The 13,431-nt window shown below is 41.7% G+C and overlaps 1 protein-coding gene across 1 annotated transcript in view; it reads left to right on the forward strand.

The window, feature by feature from the left end:
• Positions 1-13,431, forward strand: part of ppm1h (protein phosphatase, Mg2+/Mn2+ dependent, 1H) — a 207,923-nt gene that overhangs the window by 182,564 nt on the left and 11,928 nt on the right. The window contains exon 9 of the mRNA XM_068050351.1: positions 12,147-12,298. Coding sequence (XP_067906452.1) covers positions 12,147-12,298 — 152 coding nt within the window. The remainder of the gene's footprint in view (positions 1-12,146; positions 12,299-13,431) is intronic.

Genomic DNA, 13,431 nt, shown 5'->3' on the forward strand with positions numbered 1-13,431 from the left:
TTGAGAGGGATTAGAGGAAGAGGGATTTTTCACTTCTGCCCAAAACGGGCATGAAGTTGGTGTAATGATAGGGCCACCCACTGAATAATTTTTTGGATTTGGTTGGTGTGCACTGAACTTTGCTGCAGCTTGCTGACTGAGGGGGGGCTTGGAACCCAACCAGCTCCTATCTTAGGCAGAGGGGTTTGGCAGGGGACAGAGGGGGATCTGAAGGGAGGGCATGCATGAACTGGCAGCAGGCTGCAGTATTTCTGGCCCGACAAAAATAAATGACAAAGTGGTTTGGGGCCATTTTTGTGGAGCGGCCGCCAGCGAGTGGCCCCTTTAAAGGGCGACAGGTTAAGCTACTCGCAGCCTGGTAAAAATGGATGGAACGTACACAACACATGTTCATCTCATTGGTCCTTCACAATTGCAATCGGGATCCTATGTAGGATACTGATTTGCATGTTTAAACAATCTCACCCGTGTTACGAGTGCTTCCATTGTCTTTGTTAAATTGTGAGAATTTGTGTGTTAAAACTGAAAAAAGATTCCTTAAATGCTGGAACTTTGTTTTTTTTTTAAAAAGAGGTCATCAGAGGTCTTTTGGACTGAGTTTGTAAATAACTGGAAGAATCAAGAAGTGCATAAACAAGCCCTTACTGGAAGGCACCTGTCCTCAGATAATTACCCAGCAAGGGTTTTTTGACTTGGGGAAAGATGTTTACAAAGAAGTGGCAGGTCAAGATTTATAGGGGTCAGGAGGCTTGACTCTTGTGACATTGTTTTTGGTTTTGCTTTGGACAGTGAATTGGGATATGGAGTATTAAAAAAGACAGTTGGAGAAAACTTGCCAAGGGAGCAAACCCCAACTCAGCTTGTTCCAGCTCTTTTTATAAAAAAAAAGCCTGCCAACTTTTCCATCTTTTTAAGAAGCTCTGAGAAGCAAGTGTAAGAAACTGCCTGAAACCCCTGTTTCTGCATTTTTCCTTCAACATCACCTGACAAGAACTATTCTAGGAAGATCCCAGTGACAGCCATCTACGTGTATTTGGGATGCCAAACCAAAACAAAGGGCATCTGACATCTTTCCATATCTTCTCTTTTTTTCTTCAGTATTAGCAAGTATTTTGCCATTCTTTTTGTCTTTTTTTTGGAATAGAGCTCTAAAGAGTACATATCTGTTTTTTGGTTAACCGGTGTATGTATGTATGTGTGTTTGTGTGTGTGAAGGGCTACAGTAAAAATTGAACTTTTACATTTCAATCTGTGTGTTAATTCTTTGCGTCATTACTGGTTAAGACTAGTTTTATAATCTGATAATTTTGTTGTTTATTGAAGAAACCTGGTTGGTGTATTTTATTCTGGGATAAAAATAGAGTCTGTGATTGACCGTATCGGTAACTGGGAAACAACTTAAATATATGTTGTGACCTGTGGAGATGTGGAACTAGAAAAACAGTGCACTCCTCCCACCTCGGTCATAACATATAATTGGGGGCTCTTTGCAGGATAACTCAACACCGATGACATTCAATTATAAGTGGGGTAATAATAATTGAAAAGAGGAAAAGGAAAAAAAAACCAATTCTTGTGCAGTAGATTAAAGTTTACTCTACCGGAATATCTTTATCAGTTGCTGTGACCTTTCTGGGGATGAAGGGTATGTCCTTGACTGATCTGAGAAGCTTAACCAAGGTTAAACTAAAGGATCTGGCAGACCTGTTTTTGTTAGAATTAAAACCAGGAGCTAAGAAAGCAGACATAATTGAAGTAATAGCACACCATTTGAATCTGGAAGAAAAAGGAGGCAAACCAGAGGGTAGTGCAGTTGAATTAGTTAAAATACAGTGACAGATGAAGCAGCTTGAGCAAGAACAGGAAATGGAAAAACTTAAGCATGACAAAGAAAAAGAAATAGAAATGAGAAAACTTGAGCAGGAAAAAGAATTGACAATGGAAAAAACTTGAACTAGAATTTCAAAGAGAAAGTGAAAGAAAAGGAAGGGAATTCAAATTTAAAAAGATGAAACTAAGAAAAAGGGGTGGTCTTGAGTCCAGTGAAAATTTTGGTGAGGAAAGATCTGACTCCGGCCCAGGATCCAGCGGAGAGCTGTTTAAATTTGTGCAAGTCCTCCCTATGTTTGAGGAAAGGGATGCAAAGGCATTTTTCATTTCTTTTGAAAAGATAGCCAAACAGATGAAATGGCCAAAGGAAAGCTGGACACTGTTTATGCAAAGCAGGTTGATGGGAAAGCTCATGAAGTTTACGCCATGCTTTCTGAGGAGGCTTCTACAGATTGAGATGGCAAAAAAGGCTACTCTCGCTGCGTAAGAGTTAGTCCCAGAAGCTTACTGGCAGAAATTTCGGAACCTCTGGCGACAGTCTGGGTAGACTTGTATCAAATTTGAGCAGGTAAAGCAAATTAATTTCGATTGTTGGACAGGGGCATTAAAGGTAGAGGAGCTAATTCTCCTGAAAGAATTTGAAAATACACTCCGTCCATTAGCGAGAACCCATGTAGAGAACCAGAAGGTTTCAACAGCCAGACAGGCAGCACAATTGCTGATGATTTCAACCTTGTTTATAAGCCCAAACCCTTTTTCCATCACCCCCACAAACCCAAGGACAGAAGGTGGAAGGGTGAAAGGAAGGCAAGTAGCCGGGGACAAGAAGGGACAGCTGGGTCCGCAATGGGATCACCTCCTCAGGCCAGAAAGGAAGAAGCTGAGGGTGGAAGTGAGGTCCACAAGCCTAAGTGTTACCATTGTCACAAGGTGGGACACCTTCGTGCAGAACGCTGGAAGTTGTGGGGTGAACCCATGGGACTTAATGGGGTATACAAAGCCAATGAAGATAAATTTCCCCCGGCCGAGAGTATGACAGACCCAGCTGTAGCTCTGACTGCAGCTGTAGGGCCAAGTACAAAAACCACTGTGAGTGCAGGGGTTGTGAATAAGATACCTGAGAGTTATAGGGAATTCTTGTCAAAGGGAACTGTAATTCCTTATTCCTCAAGTGAGACAGGTAAAGATGTAGTTTTACTTAGGGATACAGGAGCCACCAAACTCTTTTGCTGAGAAAAGGCATAGCTTTGCCACCAGAGAGTGCACTGAATGCCAAGGTTTTAGTGAATGGTATTGGCGAGGGGGGTATATACCTGTACCTTTGTATTGGGTGCACCTAGAGTGTGACCTAATGTCTGGAACGGTAACTGTAGGAGTTGTCCATAATTTGCCAGTAACAGAGTTGACCTACTCCTGGGGAATGATTTGGCCGGAACAAAGGTAGTAGCTTCTCCAGCAGTCATGGGAAAAACCAAGTGAAGTTAAAGAGACAGAACAGTTGCAGGAAAAGGTTCCAGGAATTTTTCCTTAGTGTGTAGTGACCCGAGCAATGGCTAAACAAATTCCATTGTCAGAAGTAAAATTGGCACCACAGTTAGATAGTTGAATATCTGAAACTTTCTTTGGGGATTTGGATAATCTGAAGGAAATGTTTAGTAAGTCTTCTCTGATCAAGGCTCAGCAAGCCAATCCAGAGTTAAGTAAAGTGGCACAATCAGCTCTAATTGAAGCTGAGGCCAAAGGAGTTCCAGAAGGCTACTCTATTAAAGATGGGATTCTGATGAGGAAGTGGAGACCTCCTCACAGAATGAATGGTTGTTCACCAGATAGCGGTACCAAATATCGCTGGGATATCGCATGAAATTCCTATAGTGGGACATGTGGGGATCCGGAAGACCCAATTGCATATAAGTCGACATTTTTACTGGCCAGATCTTTCCAAGGGCATGGTGCAGTTTTGTAAAACATGCCATACGTGCCAGCTTGTGGGAAAACCACAACCTGCCATAAAACCGGCACCTCCTGATTCCCATACGAGTTATTGGGGAACTGTTTAGTAGGGTGTTGGCGGACTCTGTAGGACCTTTTACCGAAAACAGAAGAGGGACACCAGTATATACTCACTATCATGGATATGGCTGCTTGGTTCCCAGAGGCCATTCCCTTGAGAACAATTTGTGCTAAGGCAGTGGTAGAGAAGTTAACCCAATTCTTCACTAGATATGGATTACCGATTGAGATTCATTCAGATCAAGGTTCCAATTTTATGTCAAATTTTTCAGGAAGTTATGGGTAATTTGGGTATAACACAGTTAAAATCTTCAGCATCCCACCCACAGACACAAGGAGATTTAGAAAGGTACCATCAGACCTTCAAAATGTTGATCAGGGAATACTGTCATAAATATCCTGATGACTGGGATAAAGGACTAGAATTTCTTCTGTTTTCCACTAGGGATTCACCTAATGAATCTACTGGTTTTAGTCCTTTTGAGTTAGTTTATAGACATGAGATAAGAGGTCCACTAAAACTAATTAAAGGAAGGTTTTTAGAACAGGGGGACGAATCTTCTGTGCTCGATTATGCATCCGTGTTCTGGGAACGGCTCATGAGAGCCGCAAAGTGGCTCAGGAACATCTTAAAGCTTCTCAAACAACCATGAAGAAATGGGCAGACCAGCATGCCAAGACCCGAACATTTCAGCCAGGGGATGAGATGTTAATATTACTGCCATTACAGGATGAACCGTTGAAAGCACAGTTCATTGGTCCATATAAAGTGGTGAAGAGAATTGGTAAATTATTTGACACCCCAGATTGCTGGAAAAAGAATCGGCTGGGTCATTTCAGTGTGTTGAAACAATATCATCACCAGGAGGAGGATAAGCAAGAACAAGTTTGTCAGGTAGTAGGGACAGTGAAGGATGAAAGGGATAGTGAGGATGAGACAGAAGGAGGCCTAGACAATTCTCAAATTGAACCTCCTACTATCCAGTTAGCTAATACTGAATTATTAGGGAGATTGGATGCTATGCTTTCATATTTAGATGCAAAACAACAAGACCTAACAAGGCTACTCACAGCACTTAAAAGAGTCTGTAGGGACGAGCCAGGATGTACAACCTTAGCCACACATGATGTGGATGTAGGGGAATCTTTTCCAATAAAACAGCATCCTTACCGCTTAAGTTCAGAGAAACAGGTCCAAGTAAAAGCAGAAAACCAATACATGCTGGAAAACCACCTAATTGAACCCAGTCAAAGCAGCTGGAGTTCCCCAGTGGTATTAGTGCCTAAATCTGACCGTTCAACTAGACTCTGCATAAACTACAGAAAGGTTAATGCAGTAACAAGACAGATTTCTACTCAATTCCTCGCTTGGAAGATTGTATTGGCAGAGTGGGCAGTGCCACATTTCTTACGAAAATAGATTTGTTAAAGGGATACTGGCAAGTTCCTTTAACATCCCGAGCTAAAGAAAATTGGCCTTTGTCCTACCAGTCAGTCTTTTCCAATGCCAAGTGATGCCCTTCGGGCTAAAAGAATGCCTCAGCAACCTTTCAGAGACTAATGTTCTTTGTTCTTTGAACCAAGTGTTAGCCAGTGTTCCTAACTGTGTGCTTTACCTTGATGTGCTGGTATACGGTGACACTTGGAAGGACCACTTGAAACAACTAGAAGCTCTGTTTAGAAAATTACAATCAGCTGACTTAGTAATCAGCCTTGCCAAAAGTAAATTTGAAAAAGCAAGAGTAGCCTACTTCGGGCATATAGTAAGGCAAGGGCAAGTGTTGCCAAGAACAGCAAAAGTACAAGCATTGGTGGAGTTCTCCACCCCTAAGACTAAGCCAGAAATCATGAGGTTTTTGGGGATGTGTAGTTTCTATCAAACGTTTGTACCAAATTTTAGTACTATAGCTGCTCCATTGACAGATTTGCTACAAAAAACGGTATTGTGATCACGGGAGTGCCAAGCATCTTTTGAGAGGCTGAAAGCTATTTTGATTAATGAACCAGTGTTGGCAGCTCCAAATTTCACCACTAAGCCCTTCAAGGTAGCGATTGATGCTAATGACCTGGGGATTGGTGCAGTCCTGTTACAAGACTATGAATCAGGTATAAAAAGGTCAGTGGGATACTTTTCCAAAAAGCTAAATTGACACCAAAAAAGATATTCAACAGTGGAAAAAGAAATCCTACATCTGTTATTGACTCTTAAGCATTTTGAAGTCTATGTCCACCACGACTACAGAGAGACACTGGTATATACTGATCATAACCCCCTAGCCTTTGTGGAAAAATTCAAAAACCAGAATGCCAGACTATGCCAATGGATTTTACAGTTGCAACCTTATCACTTAAAGATTATCCACATTGAGGGCAAAATAATGTAATTGCAGATACTTTATCTAGAATCTAAATGTTCTTTGAGTTATCTGAGTGCAAAGATGGTACAAAGCAGAACTGTATTAACCACAGGTAAAGAGCGAATGACAATGAATGTCTAAACGTGTTTTTAAATTTTTCATCTTCTGTTTTTCTATACTTTGTAATGAGACGCATATAAATATGGCATTTCATTCCTCCAAGGGTGGAGGTATTATGAGTGCTTCCATTTTATTTTGTTAAATTATGAGGATTTGTGTGTTAAAACTGAAAAAAGATTCCTTTAGATGCTGGAACTTTGTGCTTTATATAAAAAGAGGTCATCAAAAGGTCTTTTGGACTGAGTTTTTAAACAACAGTTACTGTAAGAATCAATGAGTGCTTAAAAAAAAATGAGCCCTTACTGGAAGGCACCTGTCTCCAGATAATTACCCAGGTTTTTTTTGACTTGGGGAAAGATGCTTATGAAGAAGTGGCAGGTCAAGATTTATAGGGGTCAGGAGGCTTGACACTTGTGATATTGATTTTGGTTTCGCTTTGAACAGTGAGTTGGGATATGGAGTGTTAAAAAAGACAGTTGGTGAAAACGTGCCAAGGGAGCAAACCCCAACTCAGCTTGTTCTAGCTCTTTAAAAACACCTGCCAATTTTCCATCTCTTTAAGAAGCGCTGAGACGCAAGTGTAAGAAACTACCTGAAGCCCCTGTAACTGTATTTTTCCTCGAAAGCATGCCCAAACTGATCTTCAACGTCACCTGACAAGAACTGTTCTCAGAAGATCCCAGTGACAGCCGTCTACGCGTATTTGGGATGCCAAACCAAAACAAAGGACATCTGACATCTTTCCATATCTTCTCATTTTTCTTCAAGAATTAGCAAGTAGTGGCCAAAGTATTCTTTTTGTCTGTATTTTTTTTTTGGAATAGAGCTCCAAAGAGTAAATCTCTATTTTTTGGGTTAACCCGTGTGCATGTGGGTGTGCGTGTGTGAGGATCTAAGGTAAAAAGGGAACTTTTATGTTTCGTTCTGTGTGTTAATGCTTGTTTTATAATCTGATGATTTTGTTTATTAAAGAAACCTGGTTGGTGTATTTTATTCTGGGATTAAAAATAGAGTCTATGATTGACCGTATTGGTAACTGGGAAAAAATTTAAATATATGTTGTTACCTGTGGAGAAGTGGAACTAGAAAAACAGTGCCTCAGTCGTAACATCTGATCCAGGCAGGCATGCTGTATATAGGCCAATATACAGGCCCATGTGAAACGACATTAGATGGCCCCTGGACAACCAAGGCAAACAATGTTTAGCACCTCCGCCTCCCCACCCCCCCCACCCCCCACAACCCTGACCCGACAATCTTCCTTTGCTGGCCATCCATTTATTATGTGTTCCCATTGAATGGAGCTGTATACACATTCAAATGCGAGTGGAGTACCATGCTCAATTTTGGGACTAAATTCTGAAAATCTAATAACTGCAATTGTTTATTTGCACAGAACTGTCATTCAGCTCAATTTTTTTTTGCCTGAAAATGACACTTCAAAAAACTTTGGTTCCAGTATGAAGCTACACTTATTTTTTGCTTTAATTATTGATGAAACTATATAAAGAGTTTCAACAGTAATAATTGTGTGCAAAGTATTTCTCATATAGACCAGGCCAGCATTTATTGGCCATCCCTAATTGCACTTGAGAAGGTGGTGGTGAGCTGCCTTCTTGAACCGCTGCAGTCCATTTGGGGTTGGTATACCCACAGTGCTGTTAGGAAGGGAGTTCCAGGATTTTGACCCAGCGACAGTGAAGGAACGGCGATATAGTTCCAAGTCAGGATGGTGTGTGACTTGGAGGGGAACTTGCAGGTGGTGGTGTTCCCATGTGTTTGCTGCCCTTGTCCTTTAGTTGGTAGAGGTCACGGGTTTGGAAGGTGCTGTCTAAGGAGCCTTGGTGCATTGCTGCAGTGCATCTTATAGATGGTACACACTGCTGCCACTGTGCGTCGGTGGTGGAGGGAGTGAATGTTTGTAGATGGGGTGCCAATCAAGTGGGCTGCTTTTTCCTGGATGGTGTCGAGCTTCTTGAGTGTTGTTGGAGCTGCACCCATCCAGGCAAGTGGAGAGTATTCCATCACACTCCTGACTTGTGCCTTGTAGATGGTGGACAGGCTTTGGGGAGTCAGGAGATGAGTTACTTGCCTCAGGATTCCTAGCCTCTGACCTGCTCTTGTAGCCACGGTATTTATATGGCTACTCCAGTTCTGTTTCTGGTCAATGGTAGCCCCTAGGATGTTGATAGTGGGGGATTCAGCGATGGTAATGCTGTTGAATGTCAAGTAGAGATGGTTAGATGCTCTCTTGTTGGAGACGGTCATTGTCTGGCACTTGTGTGGCACGAATAATAGAATTCTTTGAGGAAGTGACAAAGTTGATTGATGAGGGAAGGGCTGTAGATGTCATATACATGGACTTCAGTAAGGCGTTTGATAAGGTTCCCCATGGTAGGCTGATCAAGAAAGTGAAGTCGCATGGGGTCCAGGGTGTACTAGCTAAATGGATAAAGAACTGGCTGGGCGACAGGAGACAGAGAGTAGCAGTGAAAGGGAGTTTCTCAAAATGGAGAAGTGTGACCAGTGGTGTTCCACAGGGATCCGTGCTGCGACCACTGTTGTTTGTGATATACATAAATGATTTGGAGGAAAGTATAGGTGGTCTGATTAGCAAGTTTGCAGACGACACTAAGATTGGTGGAGTAGCAGATAGTGAAGGGGACTGTCAGAGAATACAGCAGAATATAGATAGATTGGAGAGTTGGGCAGAGAAATGGCAGATGGAGTTCAATCAGGGCAAATGCGATTTGATGCATTTTGGAAGATCCAATTCAAGAGTGAACTATACAGTAAATGGAAAAGTCCTGGGGAAAATTGATGTACAGAGAGATTTGGGTGTTCAGGTCCATTGTTCCCTGAAGGTGGCAACGCAGGTCAATAGAGTGGTCAAGAAGGCATACGGCATGCTTTCCTTCATCGGACGGGGTATTGAGTACAAGGGTTGGCAGGTCATGTTACAGTTGTATAAGACTTTGGTTCGGCCACATTTGGAATACTGCGTGCAGTTCTGGTCGCCACATTACCAAAAGGATGTGGATGCTTTGGAGAGGGTGCAGAGGAGGTTCACCAGGATGTTGCCTGGTATGGAGGGCACTAGCTATAAAGAGAGGTTGAGTAGATTAAGATTATTTTCATTAGAAAGACGGAGGTTGAGGGGGGACCTGATTGAGGTGTACAAAATCATGAGAGGTATAGACAGGGTGGATAGCAAGAAACTTTTTCCCAGAGTGGGGGATTCAATTACGAGGGGTCACGAGTTCAAAGTGAGAGGGGAAAAGTTTAGGGGGGATATGCGTGGAAAGTTCTTTACGCAGAGGGTGGTGGGTGCCTGGAACGCGTTGCTAGCGGAGGTGGTAGACGCAGGCACGATAGCGTCTTTTAAGATGTATCTAGACAGATACATGAATGGGCAGGAAGTAAAGAGATACAGACGCTTAGAAAATAGGCGTCATGTTTAGATAGAGGATCTGGATCGGCGCAGGCTTGGAGGGCCTGTTCCTGTGCTGTAATTTTCTTTGTTCTTTGTTACCTTGCCCATGTTTCACCTGATGCCATGAGACTTCATGGGGTCTGGAGTCAGTGTTGAGGACTCCCAGGGCAACTCCCTCCCTATTATATACCACTGTCCCGCAACCTCTGGTGGGTCTGTCCTGCTGCTCAGAAACAGGCCATTCGGTCCAACTAGCCCATACCAGCATTTATCCTGCATACAAGCCTCCTCCCACCCCTTTTCATCTCATCCTATCTGCATATCCTCCTATTCCTTTCTCTCTCATGGGTTTATCTGGCTTCTCCTTAAATGCAGCTATGCTATTTGCCCCAACCACTCCATGTTCCACATTCTAACCAGTCTCTGGGTTTTTAAAAAAAAAAGCTTCTCCAGAATTCCCTATTGGATTTATTAGGCCATGGGGCCTCACAGATCAGGTTTAAATCCACGTTCACTGCAATGATAAATGTTCTCAGAAAGCAATCATAAAACAAATCAAGAACACGTTAACAGAATTTGAATGCAGATCTTTCAGTTTTTCCACACTGTGCATCCCACTACATACCCTTTTGCAATGCATTTTTTTTTTTAAATTAACATTTATTCACTTAAGAACTGCACTAGCTGAGAATATGATTCAGTGGGGCATGTATCTATGAACAGTATGTAGGAGTACATCAGCATGGCTGTACTTTTACTTGGCAAATTGTTACTAGTTTACAGTCCAATCCTGCAGTTAATCAATGTATATTCTAATCAAAACAGTTTTAAATTAAACACTTGAGTTACTGCATTGAATGCAAACTTAATACATATTTTCATATGCAAACGAGCAGCAAATATTCAATGAAGTTGTGTTCTGGGGAATGAATGCCATAATTCAGTATTAGCTAGTCTCAACTCTTCACACCCCAGAGCTGTAAAGTCACCGATGACTGAAAGCATAAAAATACTAAATGATTGAGTGGCCCCACGATTTCAGAATATTTCATTTAGTTCTCCCTTTCTAGTTTGTGCATAATCGTCGTGGAATTGGTATCAACAATCACAGCATGTCGGACTAGAATTCTACCTTCTTGAGATTGAAAACCATGCACCCTGACCGTTTTACTACTGTCCACATGGTGCATATAAACCATCGCTTTTGTGATATTTTATGTGGAGTCTACATTTCACTAAAGCGTCCCTTGCATATGTAAATTAGTGCAAAATAAGGCATTTCACAATTTTAAAAAGCACAAGACACTGTTTTTGAAGCAACATGCTTGGTCGAGCTTGTCGGTTTTTAAACAAATGTTGCTGACCTTACGGTCCCCTTAATCTCCTTTCACAGATGCAAATTAAGAATATTTTCTATTTCCTGTACGGTCCATACCCTTGTGCCAGTAACCTCCGAATCGAGGGAGGTAAATGGACTCTGGGAATATTGAGAGAATCCTGCATTCTTAATGAGGATTCTACCATAATTGAGTGTGTCTAATTAATAAATAGCTTTGCCATGCTGCTTGCTTGCAAACACAATCAAATTTTTGTTACAGATTTTTCATTCTACTACACATAAATGCGGTAGGATCAAATGCTCAACTAACAAGCATTTAAGAACCATTTTAAGTTCTATACCTAAAAACAATGGCCTCCAATGTGCATCAGTGTAGCTCTTGCATCTAATGCGAATTATATAGCACTTTCGAGTAAGGTTGTGACTTCTACACAAGGTTTTACAGTAGCTGGGTCCACTTATTAGAATTTCCCATCTTGCCTGCTCAGAGTAATTCACTTCAAGTGTAATTCTGCAAAAAAGAAATGGGCTTACCTTGCATGGTTTATGACCAGTGCAGATGAAACTTGAGATAGAATGTCAGTGTTGCCATGGGAACGTTAACTGCCTGATTTCCATACTGAATCCAGCAAAAGGCTGTTGACCTCAAAGAATGTTTGCTAAAAATTGATGGAACCTAAATAAAAGTACTCAGTGTTACATCTTCAGGCCTGCAGCCTAACTGCTGGTGACAGGTGACAACATTATTTGAGACAGAAATGAAAATATTGCACATTGCAAAAAATATCTTTTATATTTGGAATACTTTCTGACAACGAGAAGAATGAAATGCAGTATTCCGCCACTGAAAGTGTGCTTATAATTTTTTCGTTTAGGCCGTTGACTTTTTTGCTCCTCATCATTTTCAGTTGATGATCATGGGAATTTTTGAAAGGATTGTTTTTATGAATAAGTGGGTGTGGGAGAATTTGTGTTCTGCACAGGTATGAAAAAATTGCACTGCTTTTGAAAATCGTTTTTTATTAAAAGAAAGTTCCTTCGATTGATCTGTATACAGGTTCAAGTTTACGACATCTCAGAGCATGATCACAAAGCAAATGATGTACTGGTTCTAGCCACTGATGGACTGTGGGACGTCCTGTCGAATAAAGAAGTGGCTGAAGCCATTACAAGCTTTCTCTCCAACTGTGATCCCGATGATCCACGCAGGTTTGTGAAGAATTTTAATCGCTTTCTAAATGAATGAACTCCGCTAGCTAATAATCCAGAAAATAGGCACAGACAGCACAGTCTGTAATGGAAATAAGTTTTATAGAAAAACTGAAGTGGTAAATTTGAATGGTGGAATAGTTGCTGTACTTGTTGCTGTAACTCAACATGACAACAGAGAAGTTTATAGCACAGAAAAGGAGGCTATTTGGCCCATTGTGTCTGTGCTGGCTCTTGACTAGATCAATCCAAATCTAATCCCAATGCCCACTTCTCCCCTCAGATTCTCCTCTGCTTCATATATTTATTCAGTTTACCCTTAAAATGTGCAATAGTCTGACTGAGCTATTCTCCATGTTAAGGCAAGCCCTCTACATAAGTAAATTTCTTCTGTCTGAATGAAGTTTGAAGATCCTTCATCAATGACTCCCCAAATCAGAAGAAGCAGTCTTTTCCTCTTGACTCCATCAAATCCCCTCATAATTTTGAAAATATACATTAAATCCCTTCTTTGTTGCAGTGTGTATAGTTCCAGTGTACCAGTGTATCAAGTCTCCTCCTCCCCCCCCCCCCCCCCCCCCCCATGACTACAATTTCCCATCCCTAGCATTATCCTGATGAATCTATGCTGTATGCTTTCAAAGATTTTAAAATCCCTACTAATACCCAGGAGTGGGGGAGGGGGCAGGGGGGAGTGGATTTTAACTATTAGGTGCCTGACCAATGGACATCGGACAGTTGCCCACACCACCTTTCGTGATCTCTCCACTGTTTCTGATTTATTCACATCCAGTATTGAATGAACAGAAGTTTGCACCAGCTCCATTCCTCTCCTTGGCGATTGTTTGAGGCTGTATCAGAAGATGAGCTTCTGACCATATACTTGCTACATCACTAAGACCGTCTACTTCCACCTCTATAACATCGCCCAATTCTGCTTCTGCCTCAGCTCATCTGCTGCTGAAACCTTCATCTATGCCTTTGTTTCCTCTAGACTCAATAATTCCAATGCATTAATAGCTGGCTTTTCATCTTCTACCCTGCATAAACTTGAGCTCATCCAAAGCTCTGCTACCGGTAGCCTAACTTGCACCAAGACTCATTCACCCACTATCCATGTGCTTGCTGACCTA

Source organism: Heterodontus francisci, chromosome 18 (assembly GCF_036365525.1).
Source record: "Heterodontus francisci isolate sHetFra1 chromosome 18, sHetFra1.hap1, whole genome shotgun sequence".
Lineage (NCBI taxonomy): Eukaryota > Metazoa > Chordata > Chondrichthyes > Heterodontiformes > Heterodontidae > Heterodontus > Heterodontus francisci.